This window comes from Rhinolophus sinicus, chromosome 5 (assembly GCF_057876585.1).
Source record: "Rhinolophus sinicus isolate RSI-liver-muscle chromosome 5, RSI-T2T, whole genome shotgun sequence".
NCBI lineage: Eukaryota > Metazoa > Chordata > Mammalia > Chiroptera > Rhinolophidae > Rhinolophus > Rhinolophus sinicus.
Window position 1 is genome coordinate 56,162,006 of NC_142505.1, and position 24,357 is coordinate 56,186,362.

The window sequence follows — 24,357 nt, forward strand, 5'->3', positions numbered from 1 at the left end:
GCAAAATTAAAGAAGATTGAGCAAAGTAAATTTATTTCTCCAAGACTGTTTCTTGTTTTTGTGGAAGTTTGAAAGACATTTCAAAAAGATCATTCTTTACTTGGAAAAACAATCCAACAAGAAAAATGAATCTCTGCTTCTTTATCAGCTGCCTAAGTAGTGATCAGATAAACGTTCGTTCATACTTTGTTTCTCTTCACGAGGTACGAAGTACAGAAAGACTCATTCCTTATAGTACATAAGCATGTCCCCAAGCTCTTTTGTACCCTTCATTTTGTGCCGGCCATTCTGCAAATCTGTCCCATGGTATCCACATTCTGTATACAAATCCTCTAATAAAATATGTGTGGCTTCAAGAGTTTTAATTTAGCTTACATTTTGGTTGGCACTTTCAAATATCTCTGTATACTCTGAAAGGCACATACCATTTAGCATGAATTGAACAAACCACAATCATATTAAAAGCTACTTAAAAAACCACATCTACGTATAAGATTCTCAGGTTATTATTTACAACTATTAATCCTTCACTCATTTTCAAATCCTTAAATTTCTGATCCATGAGTTCAAATTTTATTTTTTAATCATTAAAAAAATCCCCAAGAAAACATTCCCAGACTAAGACTTCCAATTGTGAAAATGATTTTGATTCTATCTTTACTTTTGATAGTACGAAGAATATTTAGGAGTAACAGGCATTTGCTTGGTTTTTGAAGAATTGAACAGATTATAAAATGGCTTTAGTGACATTATCACAGAACTTCATGACAATTCTCGGACACTGAATAGGAACATTTTTAAAAATCAGTTTTGCAGAGAAGAAACTGATTCCATTGCCTTTATTAGCCTTCCGGCTGGTAAATGGAGGACGAGGTCCCAACTCCAGGGCCCTTTAAGAACCAGTGAAGAATACCAATCATTTCCTCCTGTGTCTGTTGGCGGTAGTAGCCTCCACATTTAAACCCAAGCAAGTAAATGCTATTTCAAGACCATAGCTATTTTCAAAATGTGAATATTACCCATTTTAACCTTTTCCTTTTCATAACTGTTCGCCACAGCACAATTATCTTGACTGCAGTGAGCATTAAAAAAGAAATGGAGTCCTTTCATATTAGGTCCCTTATCGTCAAGGGACCCGGTTTTTTTCTTATGAGTAAAAAGTCAGCAGGGCCATATTAACAGACTGTTCTAAATCTGAGAATAACAAGCTAAACTTTAGATTCCTTAGTACTTGAAAATGAAGAGCCAATACCCGTTAACCTGCTTGCAGTATGGTAAGTCAAGACACTTCTCTAGTGCTCAAATGCGGAAGGGAGGTTGAGAAAGCAGTTTTGCATTAATTTCTTTATCAGTCAGAACCTTACACAGTATAAAGTTAGAGAGAAGGTCTCAATTCAGAAAACCGCTTACAGATTAGATGTAAGTCAAAGCTTTCAAATTGAGGAAGTCTCTTGAATATTTGTTCTGGAGTGCCTGAAAGTCTGCTTGTACATACCCCCATTTTGCTCCACACTGGCTCCTACATTCCAAAGATGTGAAAGACTAGAAAGAACAAAATGATTTTCCTATGGGAAAAGAGAGAGGAGAGAGAGAGAGAGAGAGAGAGAGAGAGAGAGAGAGAGGAGAGAAGAGAATCTAACAGGGTAAAGCTAATAGCAGGCTTTATTGAAGCTTTTCAACTCATAACAGAAAATTCTCTCCACCTAGGTAGAGAGAATTCTCTCTCTACTTCTCCAGAAAGGGGAGCCTGAGACTGCTCCTTTGGCTCCTTGAGTCACAGCCCTCATCCTTGCTGGGGAATGGAGGTGGCAATGAATCTGCCAGACATTTTCAAATAGAATCTAAGATTCACCAAGCAGTTAAGGAAATTGCCAAATTTACAACTCACAGGATTTCCTGTAATTTGTCCTTTACATCAATATCCTATTATAAAAATGTGAGTATTGTGGTCAAATACATTTAAGAAACTCTAGATTAAGTTGAGTTAAAAAGGTTCTGTATTACTATCTTCTCACAGTTTTGCAATATACTGGTGTGCTTTGTGGCTCTCCAGGAGATGAGGGTGTGGAGTAGATTAGTGGGGTGTATAATAATAGTTTCCTAACCATATTCAGCCTTAGAGTCCATTACTCGAGGTAGGTCTCAAAGGCCTAGACCAGAGAACAGCAAACTACGGCTCACAGGCCAGTCTCCCATTTTTGCAAATACAATGTTATGGGAACACAGCCACATTCACTCCTTTACCTATTGTCTATAGCTGCTTTTGCGCTACAACAGCAGAGTTGACCAGTTGTGGCAGAGATCATGTAGCTTGAAAAGTCTAAATATTTATTATATGGACTTTTATAGAAAACATTTGCTGACCCCTAGCTTAGACCCCTTTGGAATACACTTTGGGAAATGTTAATTCCTATGGATAACACCACTGGAGTAAGATACACAGTATAAGTATCGCAGACAGGTTTCTATCCCTTATTCCTTATTTATCTTGTACAATAAAACAATGATTTCATTTCATGAAACATTTCTCAACCTCATCCCCATCCCCCCTCTTTGGACCAGGAGGCTATGAGCATCATAGCAGGAAACACATACAGTGTTTACTCTCTGTCCATGCTAACAGTGAAAACCATAAGACACCATTAATCCATTTCTGTATGACTCTCCAGCCATTTGCACCCAAACTCCGATGGTATCAAAAGAGGTTTCCTTACTTGACTGGTTCCCATGACTCCCGCTCAAAGCCCCTGTGAATGGATTGTGCAATTGAGGACTCCATCAAATCCACATATCTAACCACAAGTGGGGCAAACAGGTCTTGCAGGTGTTTGTGAAATTTTCCATTGCACAAGTTATCTAGAACAGACAAGCAAAATCTTGGTAAGAACCCACAGTTGTGTTATCAGCATACAACATATACACATATGCACTGCTTCTAAGAGAGCAAAAAAAAAAAAATAAAAAAAAAAAAATAAAAAAAAAGAGAAAGAAATAAAGTAAAATAAAGTACCTGAACAGCATCAAAGTTCATGCTTTAATCAGTGTGGAAGGAAAGTGGAATTCAAAAACATTTTACCTATTGGTGTTGCTTTTCTAAAAAGGAAAAACAATCACGCTCCTTTAAAAACAACAAAACAACAGTCGACACTAGTTTTTAGGTTTTCCTTGCACCCTCTCGGCTTCCTCCTATCACATTCCAGTTCCCTGTAGAAGGTTCTACTCCTTTGGTGCATCGCGCTCCCTGGGGATGAAGCGTGGCTGTATATTGTTATAAGGTACTCTGAAGTGCTCGTGATATTGCTTAGCTAGAAATTGTTTTTCATCTAGAAATCACCTTTAGATCAAAATAGCCGACTGTGAAGGGGTTAAGTTCATCAACTTGTTCAAGAGCAAAACACGGGCACCACTTCTGACACGACTGCCCTTGGGCCCTGCTGCCTGGTTGAGAGAGGGCTTCCCTGTCATAGCACACTTGTTGGAAGAGACTGTCCATTAGTTCTAAGTTTGTTTCTGTTTTGAATTAATCATAAAACTATGAAGATCTATGTCCATCCTATAGTCTGCCTGGGACAAAAATGTTTTAGCCATCTGCTTATCTGCACACTACTTAGGAAAGTCAAAGTCAAAGACGATACATACAATCGGTACGCAGAAAATCATTCAGCAGCTGAAACAGTGGAAAACTGTCCCATGTGTCTGGGGGCTGCACTTCTAATGCTGCATCCATGTCCACCGCAAAGAGTGAGAGGAACGTCTCCGCATGCTCCACCATCAAGTCTGACCACCACGCAAAAGCCTTCGAAATGTGGCAGAAAAACAACAGACAAAGAGGCAATGAGCTTCTCTCTCCAACATAAGATGGGAAGTCAAGCCCTCACTGTTCAAGATTAATTATGCATCCAGCAGGGATTGGTAATTTTATTGTAAAGAGAACAGCACGTTTGATACAATTGGGCCTCAAAGTGTCCCAAGGCAATGCTTTTCATGCTTCCAGACCTGCCTTAGAAAGCCTTTATTCTGACCCACTGGTCGGAGGATGCAGCTGTAGATGTGACAGACGTGGAACTTCTGTTCAATTTACAATAACTCAGTAAGTTTTGGGTCATGCTCTTCATCACTGTGGCTGGCTAGGTCTTGCTCTAGGGTATTAGAATTTGGGAGTTTCTTCACTGTGTTTATGGGTTTTCTGCTGGTCTAACTTGAAAATTTGCAGTGATTGTTCACTTATATCTACACATCTGGGGCTTAATTGTCTACGGTCTCATACAAGCTCAGTGACTCGTGTTTCCCTACACATTGGAAATGTTACTCCTATTCACACTAAGGAAAAGGAAGCCATTGTTACAATTGTCACAAAACTTTTGAGTCAAAATCTCTTTAAGCCGGGAGCTTCTGGTTTTGCATCCTGTCTGTAGGAAAGATCAGGCGTACGCTAGGAAACACTCAGTAAGATGAGGACTTACTTTTCTGGGGGTTGGACACATATGTACATTGAAAACCAAAAAATATCAGTGAAGTAACTCATTTTCATGCACGTGGGTCCTTGGAAATCACTGTGCAGGGTCTCAGGGGCGACATTCGCATCGGACTGGGCCAGATGTGAATGCAATTCAAAGGCATGCATGCACGGTGGCTATCATTTCTGGCAGGGAGCATGCACGATGAGTGGCAGTGTCAACAGGCCCTCTTTTGCTGATTCCAAAGACAGCAATAAAATAAAAACAAATCGCCAGCCCCATCTTGTCCCCCACCTCCCCACTCGATGCCGTAAAGTATTTACACTGGAAACACTTTCCGGAGCATTCACTGAAAAAGGATGGAACGCGTTTGGAAACATGAAAGATTATGGAAATAATTCCATAAATGAAAGTGTTTGTTCAATGGCCAAGCTCTTCTGTGATCTATTGTTATTTGGGGATATTCTAACAGCCACTAGGAGGCAGAACAGTGATCTACCTCTCTTCTTTCATGAGATTTCATTTTACTTACTTCTCCTTTATCAACATGTGGCTGGTTTGCAAATTAAATGGAAAAAATCAAGTCATGGACTATTCTTCAAGGTCAGCTTGGCTGGAAATAGACACCTGCTGTTTCCATTTTAATTTACAATAAAACCTCACTGATTCAGAGTAATGGGAGTGGAGAGATGCTAGTTTGTCAGCATAAAACCCTAATTTATTGGGCTTCCTAAAAAGAGATATTTGCTGCTTTCAAATGCAGTCTGTACTGCGGCATCAAAGTAAAATGTACTCTATACGAATGTATCATAAATGTATAGGTTTTTAAAAAAAACTTCTAATAATCACAGATAAATTGACATATAAATTGAAATAAAAGACACAGAAGGTTTAATTTCACAGGTCCTTGGGTTGAACTTATAAGAAGAGTCTTTCGAATTTACAGAGAAAGTTGAGATCATGTCAAACATTTTACTTAAGAAAAATTAAAAGAGCCATATCAACAATTGAATTGTCACAAATTTCAAGGGTCTGGGTCTGAATGGATGAGGTTTTATTGTAGTTTTACCACCTGGGGATGAGAGCCCTGGGGCTTGGGGCTTGCTATACTGACTCCCTTGCTAAATCCGGCGGTCGTGAAAATCCTCCAGCCCACCCGTGAGCAATCCCAGCCACCTGTCTTCTAAATATTGGAAATTGCTGGAGCCCCACTCCCAGTCCCAGCCCTATAAGGAAGGCTGACTTTCATTAGGCCCGATGCAGGATATTTTCAAAATACACAAAGGCACATTAAATATTGGCACTTATTCTTTAGTTACTTGATTAACTTTACATCTTCAGTGTGAGTCTAAGAAAACAGTTATTAGGGGGATTGAGTTGCCTTCCGAGACATGATTTTGCTCTAGGGTGACAGGAGAAAACAAAACAAAACACCAGCCCTAAATGCCTGAAATTGAAAATGTCTTAGCCCAAACTCATACCTAGTTCTTACCAGCTTTATTTACAAGTTGCAAAACAGAGATCATCAGAAGCGCCCGCTTCTACTACATATAGAGAACTTTGTTCCTCATTGGAATTTAATAAATTAGAGAGCAACTGCTGCAGTTGTGGTGCTCCTCATCATATAGCTAGGTGCTGGGCAGCCCTACAAAGGACAATGACTACTGTGGTATGGATGATCACTGTTACAGTCTGGCAGAGGAACTCAGAATTCTAGGGAACCAAGAGAATTTAAAGGGGCGGGGGGCAGGGCTTGTAGGAGAAGGGAAGACTCGATCTATTTCTGTACACACAAGGTAATTCTTTCAGAACCTTAGAGCCAAACCTGACTCTCTGGGAAGGAGAAAAAGATTATGGCAAGGGCAGTAAAAAGCTGTATAATAACTTCAATTGAATAAACAGAGTCTGTGTGCCTGGATTGGGCGAGGCAAGCCTTAAAAAATACTATGTTTACATTAATACTATATTTCTTTTACGTCTTGCTCAGACAGGTGAATGCTAGTTTTCTAAGTGAGCTAACTCAATCTTGTGGGCATCTAAAGTCTTTAAAATCTTTTCCAAAGACAATATAAAGTTATGCTTTGGCATCTAAGTACTTACCCAGTGCTTTTCATTATTGAAAGGCAAAGATGTATGCTTCAGAGGTACCACACTGAACACACTGTATTTTTTGTACACAAATTACATGTATATATGTACCCCTCTGTATACCACAATACATATATACATATACATACATATACATAGAGAGAGAGAGATTGGGAAGATGAAGCAACAATTCATTAAGGCATAATGCATGTGTGTCTGTGAATAACTTAGGCTCTGAGAGCAGAATTAAGCTGCAATTAAGAAATAAATGTGACAACTGCTACTATACTCTGCATGTGTGTCTATATGATGTATTCGTAGCTGAGAATTATTCCTCTTGGGACATTTAATTACTTTGTATTGGAATTAAAAATGGCTTCAAGGATTATTGTGTTTTGGTGGAAGAGGCAAGTCTGCTTGTCACTTTCATTTGTGTGGTACCATCAAACAGCATGGCTACACAGCCAAGATGTGGTGATTCTCTAGAGTTCATTGAGCACCCAGAGAGTATGGCAGTGAGTACTGGGCAGTAGAAAATGTTTTTCATACTTCATCCATTTGGCAGCAAAACCTCATCTTGTTTTAGTGTGCCAGGGCAAATTCTACCTCTTCGGCTGTAGCCAGGGGTTCTTGACCCGGCTATATACTGGAATCATCTGGGCAGTTTTAAAAATGACTAATACTTGACCCCTCCACATGAGATCTGACAAACTGAGCTGGGGTGAGACGCGGGCATCAGCAAGTGTTAAGAGCTTCCCAGGTGACTGCAACCTGTAAGTGAATGATAAGAGCAGGAGGTGGTGCCTTTCTGGACACCCCACCTTAAAATGAACCCACTCACCTATCAACATATTCTGTCTACATCATTCACGTGGTACTTTCCACATAGGTTTGTCCTTTTCATGACCACATATCCATGTATTTTGCTTCCTCAGTAGTTTGTCCCTAATAATACACCAGCCAAGCTTTGTGGAGTGCTTACTCTGTGCCAGGCTTAATACCAGGTGCTTTACTTAATGTGGTCTTCCGTCCTAACAATCACCATCTGAACTAGATTCTATTATTATCTCCGATTTACAGGATAAGAGAGGTTAGGTAACTGGGTAGAGATCACACTTCAAACTCAAGCTTCTCTGGCACAGAACCCAAGCTCCTGGCCTGTCTTCTATTGCCTGAAGATCAAGACCGCTGTATGCCTCCTCGTTCTTCAAAAACAGCACAGAGGTAGTTGTCTCAATGCTCAGCAGATAGGTGGCTTTTGATTAGTCGAGTCATGACATTTTGTGATTGGGTAAATGATTAATTCAGGAACTAATCCTGTACATTTACCTAAAAGCAAGCTGGGTCTCCAAATTTCATAGCATGCTAAAGTTTTCATTTCTAACTTCTAAAGTTAGTAAATGAAAACAGAACTGAATTTAGTTCTAGCCTACTTATTTACCGCAAATGGTTTTTGAATATGAAAGATTAAAATATTTTTATGAAGATGGCTACTAGGGCAGTTTATGATGACGATTAACACTTAGTGAGAAAGCGCTTTTTGGAAAAGTGAAAAAAATGTCTTCTTTGGAATATCAACTTTCCTCTGGCACCCCTTTGAGTAAGTTGGGAAAATATCCATCCTTTCTTAGCTTACAGCAACCTCAGAAAATAGGTTATAAATCAAACATATCTGTCATTTCTCTTGTATGATTTACTTAAAAGTACAATTGTGACTATAGAAAACCTTTTCTTCGTATCCATGTCTTCAAAAATTTGATTTGTCATTGTGAGAAAAGCCTCAATATCCAAATAAGGGGAGGGAAGGCTCCCTGCATGCCTCTAGAGACAATTTTGTGGATGCCCGTGGATACTTACCATCACTTGAACCCCAAATGCCCCCAATCTGAAAAGAACGTCATACAGCATAGAGGAGAAAACAATTCTAACCCAACTTAATTTTATGTCTACAGGTTAGTTCTAGGTTTCTATGTTTGGAAGGTGCTGATTTGGCCCCTCCTCTGACTCCCAGCTGTGTATCACTGGGTACAGTAGGAGTGTTAGACCCACCTCAAGTGGTCTTCACCCCATTCTTCAGAGAGCTTTTGGAGAAATAATGATTCTGTGGCACTCTCTCTATATATAAATACTGTATATATGATTCACAAAGAGACAGTCGTAGGTAGAGGAAGATTAGTATCACTGGCTAGCTACTGGTTACTACGTTTGGTACTCATCTGCTGTAATAAAGGTAAGTACAGACGGACATAGGGAACTATGACAGGCTGAGGACAGAACCAGGCAGGTAAGGAGGCATGTGTCGGGATGTAACTGCAGTTGTTGTTAGGTATATCAATTGCTTCATGCACGCACAGGAGAATCACCCCACATTTACCCTGCCGTGGAGGGCCACCCATGTCACAAGCAGTCCACTGGAAGTTGCTGTTACATTCCTTGGGTCAGTGTTAGGAAGCAGGGCCCCCAGGAAAAGTCCCACTAGAAGACATGGTACTGGAAGGGCATGCACAGACTATGATAGCAGCTGGCTGGCTCATTCGGTTCAGTCACATACCTCTTTCCCCTGCCACGATCAGCCAAGATTGAGTGGAACAGTAGAAAAACAGGGAGGAAATTTAAATATGCAATCAGGCATTATTCGGGATGACTGGATTTATGGTGTATTATGCCTTAGTTAACTGTACCGTCAGTTTTCATTTATTCAGGGGAATGATCATTTCAGGTACTTAAGAAATTACTTTTACGGAATGTCTGTTCTTCCCCTTTCACTGTAGAGTTGAATGGAGAGGAAGAGTGAGAATTACTGCAATTTTCAAAATGTTATTTTAAGACAGACAATTTTAAATCTCAGTTTTGAAGCAAGCAGTGATATAACAGTTTGACCATAATGGAGTCTTGGAATCTTTGCTTGGAAGGGTTGGGTTGTTTAAGTCCTTACAGGTTTGTGATTTAGTGGGCCTTAAAATCCCTTGGTTTATCATTATCAAAACGATCATTTTGACAGTGGTTTGTAAAAAAAAAAAGTTAGCTGAATTTATTTAGATGTTTGCTGAAGAATTGACAAGTTGAACAACACAGAATAATTCCCTTCTGTCACTGCATTTAGCAAGCTGGATCACCTGAGGTTGACAAATGAAGACTCTAGTGCAAACAGAGTATGTTACAGGATAAATCCAAAAACAAGGTCTGTGACCCACATACCAAATATTATAAAATAAATAAAAACAACAGTGGTGGCAACAAAAACAACCACAAAAGACCAAAAAGTATTCCGTGTGCTCTGGACAATAACTCTATGCTGCTTGAATAATATCCTTAAAATACACTCACCTCTTTTGCCGGTTGCTAGAAATATCTGAATACTTAAGTTGAAACATACAACCCGCACTCACTGTTTGGTTGTTTTAAACAACCTCCCAATGGCTTCTCCTTGCCAAACTTCCACTTCCATTGTCTTGGCAAGGCCAGTTAAAAGAAAATGGGTGTTAAGGCATGTTATTCACAACGACGCCAGCGGAGTGAGTTGTGCCACCTCAGCTAAGGAAGGAACCCAGAGAGACGCTCCCCACCACGCCCGCTCACCTCTGCGTGGTGCTCCTCATTCTGCTGAAGAACTTCAATGACTAGTTCAGCAAGACGTATTGTGTCTTCGAGCTTTTTGGCAGGCGTGATTAACCGGCCTACATTTTCTGTAGTACAAGAATTTGTGTTAAAATTTGGCGAAAGTGACAGGCTCGTTTTGTGGCCGTTAGAACTAGTGGGTAAGAAATTTCGAATAGTTACCAATTTTTAAAAAAGATTCATGCAGATGTTAAGAGCCACATAATTAGTAGTGAGCAAACCATAAAGCCATTTTATTATTATCCCCATCCTCAGTATAATACATATGAAGAAAAAGCAGTGCTCCAGCTTCAAATTTGCATATTAAGCCATATCGTCTATGACAGCCCATTTCAAATTTTGTGACATTTTGTACACACGTTCTTTAAAGACAGCATAAATATACTATGTTACATCACTCTCTAGACTGTGTTCGTGCTACCTGAGTGGGAAGATGTAACGGAAGCTTACTCTTGATTGTGGCTACATCTGTTGCCTGGATTTGGCCCTAAACATTTGATACTACGGCCTTGTTTTTCATTACAGGTCTGCAAGTTTAACAGGTATTGGAATGTCCATTTTTCAAAAGCAGAGTCAAAGATCTGGCTGTTTGAAGTAGTTCGGGGGGTGGAGACTGAAAAATTAATGGCCATTCCTGGGCCATTAGGTAGAAAGCAGGATCAAATTATTGAAAGGGTATTGGGTGAAGTGGTGGTAGTTTGTGCTATTGGTTGGTACAACTAAAATTTTACCAGTTAGGTGGAAATAATTTACTCAAATTTTTTCTTTGTTTTTAGTGTCTATTGTGTTGGATGGGTTGTGTTTTTATCTGACTGAAGAACAACCTGAATCTTGGTTTATGCTGTATCCTTTATAGAGCTGAATTCCTGAATGTTTGGCAACGTCATTATGTTACCAAAAATCACAAACATTTTTTCCTTGGGGAAAAGAATAATATTTAAAACATAAAAGTTTGTTTAGCCAATGAAATTGCCTGAATTCAACCAGTTTGAACTCACAGGGGATCTTGTATTTCATGCTTAGACCTCTTCAAACCTTGCAGCCTCAGTGTCATTTGGAGCCCACAGGGTAAAATGACCAGAAGGGTGATTTAGCACCATTCCACAGGTAGGTATATGTGTGCAAAAAAGGACTGCTCAAATTTATTTTGATCCATTCATCTGAAGCTGATATGTTTTGGCTTCGGAATTCTTCTTGCTAGAGAAGATTACTTAATGCTTCCCAGGAACGTTTGTTGCTGTTTTTTTGTTTTTTTTTTTCGTTTTGTGTGTGTGTCTGTGTGTGTGTTTTTGAGGGGGGTGTTAAACAAAATCTTAAGAGATTGCACATTTACAAAAAAAAAAGCGCCTCATGATTTTCTCTTTGTACATTTGTTAGATAGGTGATGGATATATCAGATGATTAGTAATTTAGTATTTAATAATGAAAGACAAGTTCAGCCACTCTGGGACACTGGGAAGTAAGAGTGCTGGACGGGACCGGGAAAGATTATCGAGGTGTTGAAATTTTCAGTTCAACAAGGCCTGATGACTGGTATGAAACTGGACTTGCGGTATTCAGACCAATTGAAAGCTCCATTGTCTCTGCCACGCTCAGGTGGAAATGTGCCTGGATATGGTTAGGGCATGAAGGTGGGAGCTACGGGGAACAAAAATATGCAGATCAGGCAGTGAATAGTCAGCACTCAGAGTAGAGAGATGTGTGGAGGTCAGGGGCTGACAACTCATTGCCTGGACCAGAGTGATAATTATTTTGAGAAATTATGAGTGATTTCTGTGCTTTTGGGGCACCTGACCTGTTTATAATTTCATAAATGGACTATTATAATTTCATTAGTAGGCTTTCAGGCATTTCTACAAACATACTGTGTATATATGTTTGGGTAATATGAGTAGAGCGAGGTACTTGCATTTTGATAGTAAATATGCATAGGCTATTATTTTTTATTAGTTGATACTCACATTTACACATCAATTTGCAAATTCCTCATCCTATGCTTATTACCCATTCGACACATACACCTACATACACACATCACACACTAACGTACATTTTCTAGTAACCAGACAAGCCTGCACATTAATACAAATCTGCAGGAAATCCCACTGGGAGCACATCTTTGAAATCTCTTGCTTTGAAAATAGAGAGCATTGCACTTTTGGGTAGAATACTCACCAAATCTAGGGGAATTCTAGTTGTACATGACATATCATGTAGAAATGAAATAATTCCCACAAATATTTTTATGACTTTTACTTAAAAACTGTGAACGACTTTTATGTTTGGAGAAATCCAAGATGCTTAAGCTAGGACCACCTGAAGGTTTGTTTTAATATGCAGTACTCTTAGACTGACTACAATATATATCGATAGATACACATAAAGTGTATAAGTGCACACAGCCATTCTGTGAGTGTGTGCACATGCACACAGCCACGTGTATGCTTGATATATATACAGACAGTATGTTTAATAAAACCTTTTGCAACATTACTTTAACATGCAACCATTAAAGTAAATAGGTTAAGAATACTTTAATCTAGAAAGCTTGATCTTCCAATTAACCCATGTAGCCAGACTTTCATTTACTATAAATTAGCTACGATTCCATTATCTGGAGATTAAGCCACTTTATTGAGACATAACACTGTTTTCCTGTTCATTTGCATAGCTAACTTACTAGCTAAGTGGCAAAACTGGTACTAAAAGTGACTTCTCTAAGATGTTGTCTTTAAAGAAAATATGGTGCAAAAATCCTCTAGCATCTCCTCCCTCCCCCCCAAAAGAGGTCAAGGAGAAATTTGTGCTTATAAATTACTTTTTTTGTCCCATCTGTCTTGAAATGTATTGCAATATTCCTATCACCCAATCTTGTTCTAGCTGGAGCACTGGCAAAGAGGAACTAAAAATACAATATATTTAGTAAATATTTCATACAACAAAATTGAAGCTCATAACATATAAAAAATCTTCATGCAAAATGTTATGCAACAACAATGTTATTTTGTGCTGACATTGAGATTTGAAAATGTTGCATATGTCAGACATAGCTAGACAAAAAAAAAAAATGTGGACATTTGGAAATAAATGCTCTCTTTTGGGTCTCTCAAAACCTACAGCGTCAAACTTGAGAGCCGGAGCCTCAGCTTAGTATTCCAAACTGAAATAAAATTTCAAGAAGAAAAATGAACAGAAAAGCAAACTAAACTAGAAAGCTGCTGAGTAAAGGAATGGTAGAAGTTTACAGTACTTGATTTTGGCCTAGGAAAGCCTTTGAGCCTTTGATATAACATGCTCGTCTGCGTTTGGGTGTGTGGAGGAGACCCAGGAGGTGATGGGGGAGCTGCTCAGGTACGTGGAGACAGTAAAAAAGTAAGGAGACAAAGTGACTTTCACAAAGAGTGACAAGTAAGATGACTAACTCTGAGAACAACCAAACAAGTAAAAATGATAAAACATAAATGCAGGACTGCTGCTTTCTCGGCGTTTCTGCAACATAACAGGTGTGACATTGTTTGACAAGGAACGGGACTAGACTATTACCAGCATCACCGGCACCACCTTACAGAGACACTTAGAGGCTGAATGCAAATACTGGATGCCTTTATCCAGACAGATACACATGAATGATGGTGGCAGCATCATTGACCGAAAGAAGACACACTTTTGCACAATAAAGAACACCTATATGTTAATAGCGGCATCCTTCTTCCAGATGACCAGAAACAGGACCCGATATATTCGTAGTTGGAAGGAAGATCTGGCTTCTCACCCTCAATACGCTACTTCACTCTTTATATAACCTTGCACCTTCTACTTAAACCTCCCTATGCTTGGTGTACCTCGTAAGGTTGCTGATAAGAGCAAATAAAACAATGCATGGGACAGATAGCTGTAAAGCCTAAGGTGCCTACAAATGTTTATTGTTCTCGCCAACATTGTGAAAAGGCAGGAATTAATTGCTTTGCAAAAGCAGATGAAGGGCTGTTATTAGTTCAAGTGAGCTAGGGAATATTCTTGCTCCCTTTGTGGAATTTCAACATGTCAAAATCTGTCATTTGGAGGGGAAATGTGTGGTATCTGATTGTTTCCAGCTCATTTAATTATTTTCAATTTGGAATTCTTGTGGCTTTTATATTGTGGCTTGAATCATATATAAAAACTTGCCAGCTTATCAAATATGTTCTTTGCTATTCCAAATGTTAGAATACTGTAATCAGTACTTGACCCATCTGTCATGTGGTTTACAATATCAGCACAGCAAACATCCTATAACAATAGCCTCTCCTTCTGCACAGGCACAGGGCACTATCAGCTTCCACATTCTCTCTCTTTAATGAGTGTCTCATTAACCTTGGACCTGCTCCTTTCTAATAATTCTCATTTATAAAGCAATCTGCATGGTGAGAGGGGACATACTCCACTGCCAAGTTTGCTTCTTGGTTTGCTTGAATTTTCAGCTGGGAAAATGAATTTTACTACAGGCTTATGAGATGGAATTCTAGTGACATTAATAAAAATATGAGAAATGAGGATAAATAAAATATTCTGGCAAGACTATCTATTATAAGCAAAAGTGGATGAGATCTTTTTCTTGTGGGACCGCGTCAACATTTTGAATGCAGGAGTAAAATATTATTTACTAGTCTTCTCTTACTTAAATCTTTTGTTTCTAAAAGATTGTGTGTAAATAGAAGTTGGAAAAATCAGTTTTAAATGACAGGTACTGAAAGAAAGGCAATGACTGATATCTTCTTTATAAAAAAGTACTCCACATTTTAATTTGTAAAAATTGGTTTTCCACCTACAGTGGTGCTGAAAGTTAGGTACATCTCCGGTAATTCATTCTCCTGACTTTTTCAGTGAATATGTGTTACCTGAGCGTACAGTTCTCACAAAAACTCCTTACTCATTCTCAGTGAGATCACTAAATCTGCGTAGAGAAACACCGGAGCCAGTGTTTTACAAAACAATGCAATGTCCCAGGCTGATGCTTAACTTACAGGCAGCAGATACACATTTCAGCTCAATGGGTCTTGATGAAAATTCGTAAAGGGTTTCCCTGCTGCCAACTGTCTGTCCAGAATTCTGACAGTCAGGTTTGCCACTATAGAAAAACAAGCTCCCTATTTTTCCCCCTCACAGAGCAAAACAAAAACATCATACCTAGGTTTCCAACTTTATTTACCCAATTACCATTGCTCATGTTTACACAATTAAATCTGCTTGGCTTCCAGAGAGAGAGAGAGAGTTAAATGTGACTGCAGAAAAACCAGAAGAGAATTCCTCTGCATGCTCAGCTAAGCCAAGGAAGAGAAGCATCCAGGAGTGAGAGACACTCCAATTAGCCCTTAAATAACCTGACCATCTCTGGTTCCAGCGAGTGAATTGCCAGGCCCTGAAATATCATATGAGAGATGGATATGGTTGATGGAAAGCCCACTTATTACCAAGTTCCAATCTATTGACGAATGGCTGAAGATGCCAGTGTTCGTATTATGCTATTACTGAAAATAACTAGCCTGTAACAATTTGCTATGATTTGGGGCCAGGGTGGATAAAAGCTAGAGTAGGAACAGAAAGCTAAGCAGATAGCCACATCATGCTTTTCCAGAGTCCCCTGCCTCCCTAAAATGATGGCTACATGGACCATACATTGGATGCATTACAAATTAACATAATTTCTTTAGTGGGGCTGTTGTGCATTACATATACTTGATCCTTTTGCGTCTTTATCACTCCCTTTCAGAAGATTCCATCTCTAGGACAGTATGAGTATATGGTAATAAAGACTGTTGGATGTATCACGGATCATTTTCTCTATTCTTTTCATTGCAATTATCTTTGTGTCTCCTGTAAAGCATGCATCTGACCCTGTCATACTCTTGCTCAAAGCCTGTAAGTCACCCCTTCATAATAAGAGTGACGCCTTCATATACCGGAATAAAACCGTGCCTTCCTGACAAAGGCCCAGCTCCTCGAGCACTCGTGGCTTTGAACAACAGCAAATTATACACGCATTTATCTCTCTCTATGCCCAGTGAACGCTGCATTTCTAGGGGCTGGAACAGTGTCCGGTCCAGGGCAGGTCCTCAGGTAGTAGTGACAGGAAATCCTCAGTGGTCCTGCCCAACGCAGTGTTTTCATGCAAAAACAAATACTCTGTGGCTGCAATATGCAGATACATTCTACATAGCAACTTTTATCTCTTACCCAAAGACCCTGGTTACGTAACACATGTACTAAGCTGAATTGCTGGAGAGTAAACATTATAACCTAAGTTTCCAAAACCAGAGAACAACTACAGGTTTCTTAATGCAATTTACAATGATTTAAGATGACTAAAAATACTTTTCACTTAAATTAAAATAAATTTTACCTACAAGGAAGAAATGATGCTATCATGACATTTGTCTTTACTAATTTAGTATCTTTGAATCCTGAGTCAGGATTTGTCCTTAAGAATGAGCTGTTGCGAGTAAGAAAAGTGCACTTCATTCCAGAGAGACACAGTAGTGGACAACTGTCAGTCCTTTTATTTTTAAATCATTTTTTTTGGTTTTGTTTTTAAAACTTTTTATTTATCTTAGGTGTGTTTTTCTAGGATCCATCAGCTCCAAGTCAAGTAGTTGTTTCAACCTGGTTGTGGAGGGCACAGCTCACAGTGGCCCGTGTGGGGATTGAACCAGCGACCTTGTTGTTAAGCGCACCGTGCTCTGACCAACTGAGCTAACTGGCCGCCCCCGACAACTGTTCTTACGTGTGCAGTAACCTTCCTCAGGAGGATTGCCTCTTCCCCACTCCATGTGGTTCTGGTAGAAATGGCAAGCAACGGGCCCTGCAACAGCAGTCACATGAGCCAAGCCAGGCCAACCACAGCAGCCCACACCACTATGGGTATCAGGGTTGGCTCAGGGATTCACGTGGGACCCAAGCATGCCAAAGAGACCCTTTTCTGGGATTTTATACAGTTGCTTGGAGAGGAAAGCTCTTTTTCCTTTGGGGTTATTAGCTGTTGCTCTTTGTGGCTGTGTTGCTCTCAACCTCCCTACCATGACCCCCACTCACATTAAAGAAGCCCGTCAGCAGTTGGAGAGATTGAACCACGCTAAGAGTCTTACTCCCTGAGTCTAGTTCCTCTGGACGTTTCCTAGCTACGCTGGCCCCAAATTCTCTTTTCTTGCTTAAGTTATTTAAGTTGATGATGATGATGATGATGATGATTTTAGTTGCTTTCTGTAGCAAGAATACTGATTTAATAGTAGTATAAAACATCCACCGACTCCCCATGTAAGCTTTCATGTATATGGCCACAGTCTCTCTGGGAGAGGACCTTAGGGTATCTGGAAGGATGATGAACAGAGGCAAACACTTCAACAAGGCCAGGGGACACCCTAGACAGTTCTTCTTGGGGAACAGTCCCTTGACCTCCATGATGTCCCCCTCCTTGCAGTACATCAAAGACCCTGGTCTGGGCGGAGTCCCATGCAGCACCTTGCATTTCCCTTCAGCACGGTCACCAGAATGTAACTGTTTGTTTCATGCCCGTGTTCTCTACTTGATTGTAAGCTCTCTGGGGGTGGCTTTGCACACTGCTCACTTCCCTGGTGCCTGGAATGGCTGGTGGAACTTAGTAGGTATTTAACAAATATGTGTGGAACTATGCTGCAATGTTTTATTTTGAAATGAATGATAATGGGGATAAGTCCCCTGCCTCCCATATTTCATTGACATCCAATTTGCAATCCATGGATCAGCAGCTTCTGCATCACCTGGGGTTTGTTAGAAATGCAGATTTCCAGGCTCCAGCCCAGACCTGCCAACTCAGAATCTATGTTTTAAGAAGACCCCCCAGGGATTATATGAACATTAAAGCCTGAGATGCATTGTTTTATATTCCATTTCTGAAATCGAATAACATGTCTATACTACACATTTGGACTTGGAAATTTCCTTTTAAATAATAATAAAAAACAAACAATAGCAGACAATATAGGTAATGAGTGCTTACTATTTGCCAGGCACTATGCTAAGAGCTTTATTTGGAATATGTGTTTTAATCTTTGCAACAACCCTTTGCATGAAGAAACATTATTAGTCCCTTTTACAGAAAATAGAAGTGAAGCTTACAGCAGTTAAAAAACTCGTTGGAGCTAGGATAGTGATTTGAATTTTTGGTGTGAAAAATCCTGAGTGCTCAGCCTGGTCCTGAGGTAGTGTTTTCTTGGAGCTAAATGTATAGGATTCTAGTGTGCGGGAAGCTGGATGTCATAGCTGCCATACTGGAAACTCAGGTTAGTTAGTGGATTGCGGGTGGGCCCATTATCCCTTGGCTGAATGGTAAGGCAGCCTGGTGGGGGTGAAGGCTCCGAAACTATGTGCACGACCCCAGGCTAGTGTCACTAACTAACCATCTTATTTAGAAACTGGCTGCTTTTCTCTAGGCCTTGGTTTTCCTATCTGTTAAATGAATGTTTGGGATTAGATTATTGAGAAGCCCCTTTTTGGTCTCACAGTTTTTGCCCTCCTCACTTTTTTGTAAAGTATAGATGAGGTACTAGTCTGCAAAATAATTTGGGCTTGCAAATCCTGATTTATGCATCACTGAAACCAGAAGGATGAAAAGAGACACATTCAATCCCTTGTGTAAGACACGAAGCATGACATGGTCCTCATTTTAGAAGGGCCTGGATGGGAATTGCCCTCACAGTCCCTTGGATGGGTGGCTCTGTGCTGTGTGTTTCAGTAATGGAAGCTTAGTTGTTTCTTCTGCTCCTTCAACTGGCCTCGGCCCTGTAGGAAGTTTGACTGGAGATAGGAAAAGATATAGGACCTCAACATGACAGAATCTACTTGGAAATCCTTTGGATGAATTTCATCTACTTTAGGTTTCTGTCAATTTTAGGGGGGAAAAAAGCCCTCAGTTCTTTGGCAATCTCAGGAAATCTCAACTGCCTCAGGGAGACTTCACAGTGGAAAGATCTGGGTAATGAGCTCTCCCAGAAAGGACTGTTCTATTTTTTGATGTTTGAGTGGTCTTCCTCGACTAAAAGTTGTAGGTATTTTTGAACTTATCCATTGAATGAATGGATATTGTCCAAGTGGCTACCACATCAGCTGGAAAGGCTGCATGGTGGAAAGAGACAAAAAAAGTGTAGTGTTTGAACTCAGAAAGATCTGGGTTCCAATCCTCCTTCAGAAATTCACTTCTCTTCTCCAAATCTCAGCTCCCTCATCCGTAAAAGGGGCAATAATAAAGCTTTCTCTATGAGACTAAGGGAAAGATTGAATCAGATTCTTCCTGTAATGTCCTTAGCACTGGGCCTGACCCCATAGACTCTCTCTCTCTCTCTTCCCTTTTCTTTCATAGAGTAGCAGCTTTTTGCATTTTTTGAGATGCGATAATTATACTGAACATTTAATTCATAATAATGCCACAAGACGGAAAGCATAAGCACCAAAATGCCATCTACAGAGTCCCGTAGCCTCTCAAGGCACAGTCTGACTAAAGGACTACATAGTTGTTCCTTTTCCACCCCAATTTGCACACGTAACTCCAGCTGTGCCCTGCCACCTACGTACTGTTGGTTTTGAATACCCATCCATGTATTTGTGCTTAGGTCCCTCTGAGGAAATAGACAAGGGAGAGGGAGTGAAGAAAATGATTTAAAGTTCAAGAAAGCAGTAATTATGATTATGATTGTGATTGAGATTTGCTCTGCCTGGAAGAGGCCTCAGACATACTAAGCTTCAAATGCATGTCTGCTTTGACCCTAACTTTTTGGTTCAGTTTTACTCTATACCTCCTTCTCAGTCCTTTCTCTCCATCATTGTCAGTACGATTTTCCATCCTTTGCCTAAACAGCCTTTAATGGCTCTCTCTCACCTTTGGAACTGAGACTGTGGAATTTTCCCTGGAAAAATCTATATGCATGCAAAAGTTGGCATAGATTCCAGGGGAAGAAGCTTTGGACCAGGAGCTACAGCCTTAACTCTATATCAGGAAGGCATAGAAAGGGTTTGAGATGTTGCCTCCTAACGTACGTTGCCATCATCAGCACCCATCGTTGACATCTTTTCATCCTGGTTTGCTACCACATTGAATTACAGAGTCGTTAAGAGTCTGGCATCTGCCTGGGCTCTCATTCTGGCTTTGCCACTTATTCTTCTGGAAGTGTGTTATTTAACCTCCCTGTGCCTCAGTTTGCTTATCTCTAAAATGCGAATAATTGTAGTATGCACCTCATAAGGAGTTTTGAGAATTAAATGAGTTAATGCATATAACGCACTTCAGAGGCATACCTGGTACATAATGCACATTGAATAAGCATCAGCTGTTTTTATTAGCTATATGGTTTTATGAATTTGCACGTTACTCTCTCATCTAGGATGCCTTGTCACTTTCCAATCCCAGCTACCTTTCACTGATTCTAATTCATCTTTCAAGATACAGTTCAATCTCACCACCCTTGTGAAGATTTCCATAGTTTTCTGACAATATCCTCTTATACATAACTCTACTAATCGGTGTTGCTGCATGCTTAATTTGTAATTTACACTTATGCATCCATTTGCACATATGCTCCATAAGGTTGTTTACGTATGCCCTGGTTTTTACCACTGTACCTGGCTCATGGTAGGCTCCCACTAAACACTTGTTGAATGAATGAATGAATGAATGAATGAATGAATGAATACCTTCCTTTCTAGGGAGAGAAAAGCATGTGTATGGCGAACAAAGGTTCGCGAGTCTTCAAATACTCATTGCCAGCTTGGTGCTTGGCATGTGTTCAAAAATACTTTCTGAATTGATCTGAAATACATTCAACTTTGGTTAAATGAAATATGTATAACTTTGATTGAATGAAAACTATCTTTTGAGAATCCTTTAGACCTCATAAACAATAATCAATATTATATTAAAGTTTTAAGTTAGAGCTTTCCTCACAACGTGCTCTGAAGATTTTGGATTAAACAAGAAGAAAATGTCCAAAGCCAGAGAACTTTCTAAGAACTTTCATCTCATGAAACTTCCAGCAAGGCCCCCAAGCAGCCACCCTGCATCCTGCCTTGTCACATGATACATACAAGAACAACACAAACACAACTTCTCTCTGGGCTTATAGACACTCATCAAAGAACATAAACTTCTCAGGAGGGTAGAAAACGGAAAAAAGAAATGAGAACAGAAAAGGAAGATTCGTTTGGTTCAGTAACTATTTTTCAAAAGCACCTGAGGCCAAATCACAGGAATCCTGAAACCAAAGAGGAAATGAAATTCTGCAGCAAACCAGAATTCTGTCCCTTCAAAGCTTGTGCTTTTACAGAAACCCTACTCGATAAAGGTCACCACCTAAGGGGCGTGAGGTATATTTAGACAGCACAAATTAACTCCTTAAGTATTATTGCAACTCCACGTCAGTCTTAGGGAGTACATGCCTTAAGGAGCTATTAAAAAACAAAAACAAAAACTAAATATAACTCAACAGTCCTGATAGTTTATAATGCATATACAATTGGTTCACCTGCGTCCTTTTGATTCTCTATTTGAAAGAGAGAGCACAACAAGGAGAGAAGAGAGAGAGAAAAACAAGAACACATATGCAGGATTAATGAGCAAGTGGACCAAAATGCCCCCCACTTATATGTGACACATGATACTGGAAGAAAAGTTTGCCCTTGGGTTCCCACCGCCCCAAAGTGTGGGGGCCAGCAAAAAAAGGCTCCTTCACAGAGGTGGAAAATGCTGCACAAATAGAAAATTAGTAAAATTAAGTTTAATGTGAAATCAAGCTATGAAACATACATGAACTCTCCAAGTGACAATTAAGTCATATGTTCTAGCCAAAGCTTCAAGGACAAGAACAAGTCAAAATCTCCAGAGAGAACGAGGAAAAGCTTCCCAGCTTGAGAGAGAACAGACAGGAGGCATATAAGATCTAATTTTTACAGAAAATGGACCACCTCATGTGATCTTATCCCCACAATTTAACATGTTAAACATGGACAAGAAGGCATGATTTTGCCCCAACTGTCCTTTTCCTGATACCTAACACATTGCTCCCAGCCTCGCTGCTACCTTTTGATTGTGTACCAGTGACAAGCACTTTACAAATTGGGGTTACACACAAGCAAAGTAAAAATGCATTCAGGTCACAGACAGAGAATAACTGAAAAACTTACAGACAAATCTGAGTTTATCACAAACAAATGGCTTAATTGTCTAACCTGTTTTAGGCTGATTAAAATGTGACTTGACTTCTCACACTGGGTTTCACAGACAGAATCAACAGACAAGCCAATGCTAAAAAACTTGAAGCAAGGAGAGTGAGTTGGTTTGGATCTGGATTTTCTTGAAATAATGAAAACAGAAAGAGTGAAGACAGCATGGCGAGGAGGTGGTAGGTACTCACGAATGGTTAAATCCATCACTTGGGAGGCCAAGCAGAAGACAGGATGCTCATACATTTCTCTCTTTTTCCCTATAAAAGAGGATTTGGGCATGCAAGAGGCTTAGGTCAGAGGTAAAGAGGTTAAAGGTCATAGGTTAGAGGAAAACGTTACATTAGCTCAAAGGAAAATAGCCACAGAGTATTTTGGGATAAACACAGGATAAAAGAAAAAGGAGTTTCAAAATTGGAGATCTACTGGATTAACCATTCAGCATGCCATGAGTCACGAGAGAGATTGTGACCATGATTTTACACGTCTCTTTAGAATTGTTTGCAAGAATACAATGACCAAAAACATCATGAGTAAAGGGAAACAGAATTTCATCGATTTAAGGCTCCAAGATACTAAGGATTTCAGACTTTAGTATCTAAGGCTCTTGAGGTATTTCTTCATAAACATAGTCTCCAGCAATATTACTACAACTTCTTTCCAAAATTCTCTGGGGACTAAGCTGTTAGTGCTTACAGAGGGGCTCAAATGTAAACATGGATGATTTCTTTTCTGAGCGCAGGATTGGAACTTTGTAAAAGAAAGTTGTCTAGTAGTAATATCTTTAAAGCTGTAATGTCTCAGCTTATGGTGGACTATGTTCATGAAAGAAAACCTGATACATGCAGCCAGAGGATGTTGGGTTGTTTGAATTAACAATCCCAGCATGCTTTGAAATTGGTGTCACAGCCACTTTTGCAGAGGTAATGCCAAAAAGTGGCTGAGCCAATCACGAACAAGGAAGGAGAGAAGCAAAGAGAGCAGGTAGTGTGGAATGAGGTACTTCTCTGAAAAGAGTTGGAAAAAAAAGATTGGTTTCTTCAAAGAATCCCCAGACCTAAAAGTCACAGTGCAAAAGATAATTAACACAACCAAGAAGAATTGAGGCACAAAAGGAAATTACAGACCAGCTGATCTACTTTGGAAATGAATGCATTTTTACTTACAGATCTTAAAGTTTGTTTTTGGATATATTTATCTGAAAGAAGAGAGCAGAGCTTACCAAAAGACTAGTAATAGCTAGACCAAGACCCACAAGGCAGCAGCCATGGCAACCGAACATTCCTTGATCCCATCCCATCTCTGGCCTTGCCTAAAATTATTAGGTACCCAGTTGACATTACCAAATACAACTAATCATTATGTCCTGGGAAGGTAAATGCTGGAACAATTACTTGCTAATATAGTCCTTTAACGATCTTCTTGTTCCTTTATTTTTGTCACTCATTACCAAGTCAAGAGTTGATAAACATCCTTTTAGTGCCCAATTCTTAAGTGTTTCTCCCTGGATGCATAACAATGAATTCATTACCACTGGTACACAATTTGCATTGTCAGACAGACAAAATTGAGAGAGGGAGGACATGTAATGTACAAAACACTGTGAATTTAACATGATCTTAACCTAATTCTCTAAGGAAACAAGTACTTTGGCAAGTTAAGTGATGGGTTTTGGTGGTTGGTTAGGTCTTTTTTTTTTTTTTTTTTTTTCTCTCCAAGTCATGTCCTGAAGGCAGACAACAGGCATTTGCTGGTTTTAGTCAGGTGTTGTGCATGTGAGAGAACATCAGATTCCAGAATGCGGACACATTGGGTTTTGCACACAGAACTTCCACATTTATACACTTACACCACTGGTCAAGTTGGGTGTGGTTTTCAAATCACCCTATAGCAGCCAACAGGGTAACAATGAAAAGTGATTAATACCTTTGCAAATGAATAGGTCCCAAAGAACCATAACTTTTCAAGTAGA

General features: G+C 39.7%; 1 protein-coding gene across 20 annotated transcripts in view; it reads right to left on the minus strand.

Annotated features, from left to right (window-relative positions):
* Positions 1-24,357, minus strand: part of CADPS (calcium dependent secretion activator) — a 465,169-nt gene that overhangs the window by 89,825 nt on the left and 350,987 nt on the right. For 4 of the 20 annotated variants that reach the window (XM_074313221.2, XM_074313222.2, XM_074313210.2 and 1 more), the window contains 5 exons: positions 22,577-22,645; positions 21,689-21,706; positions 10,125-10,231; positions 3,640-3,796; positions 2,715-2,856 (listed from right to left, as the gene is read on the minus strand). In XM_074313221.2, coding sequence (XP_074169322.1) covers positions 2,715-2,856; positions 3,640-3,796; positions 10,125-10,231; positions 21,689-21,706; positions 22,577-22,645 — 493 coding nt within the window. Of the gene's footprint in view, positions 1-2,714; positions 2,857-3,639; positions 3,797-4,989; positions 5,011-10,124; positions 10,232-21,688; positions 21,707-22,576; positions 22,646-24,357 lie in introns of all 20 variants that reach the window. The other 16 variants (XM_074313220.2, XM_074313207.2, XM_074313208.2 and 13 more) reach the window with 7 other exon arrangements.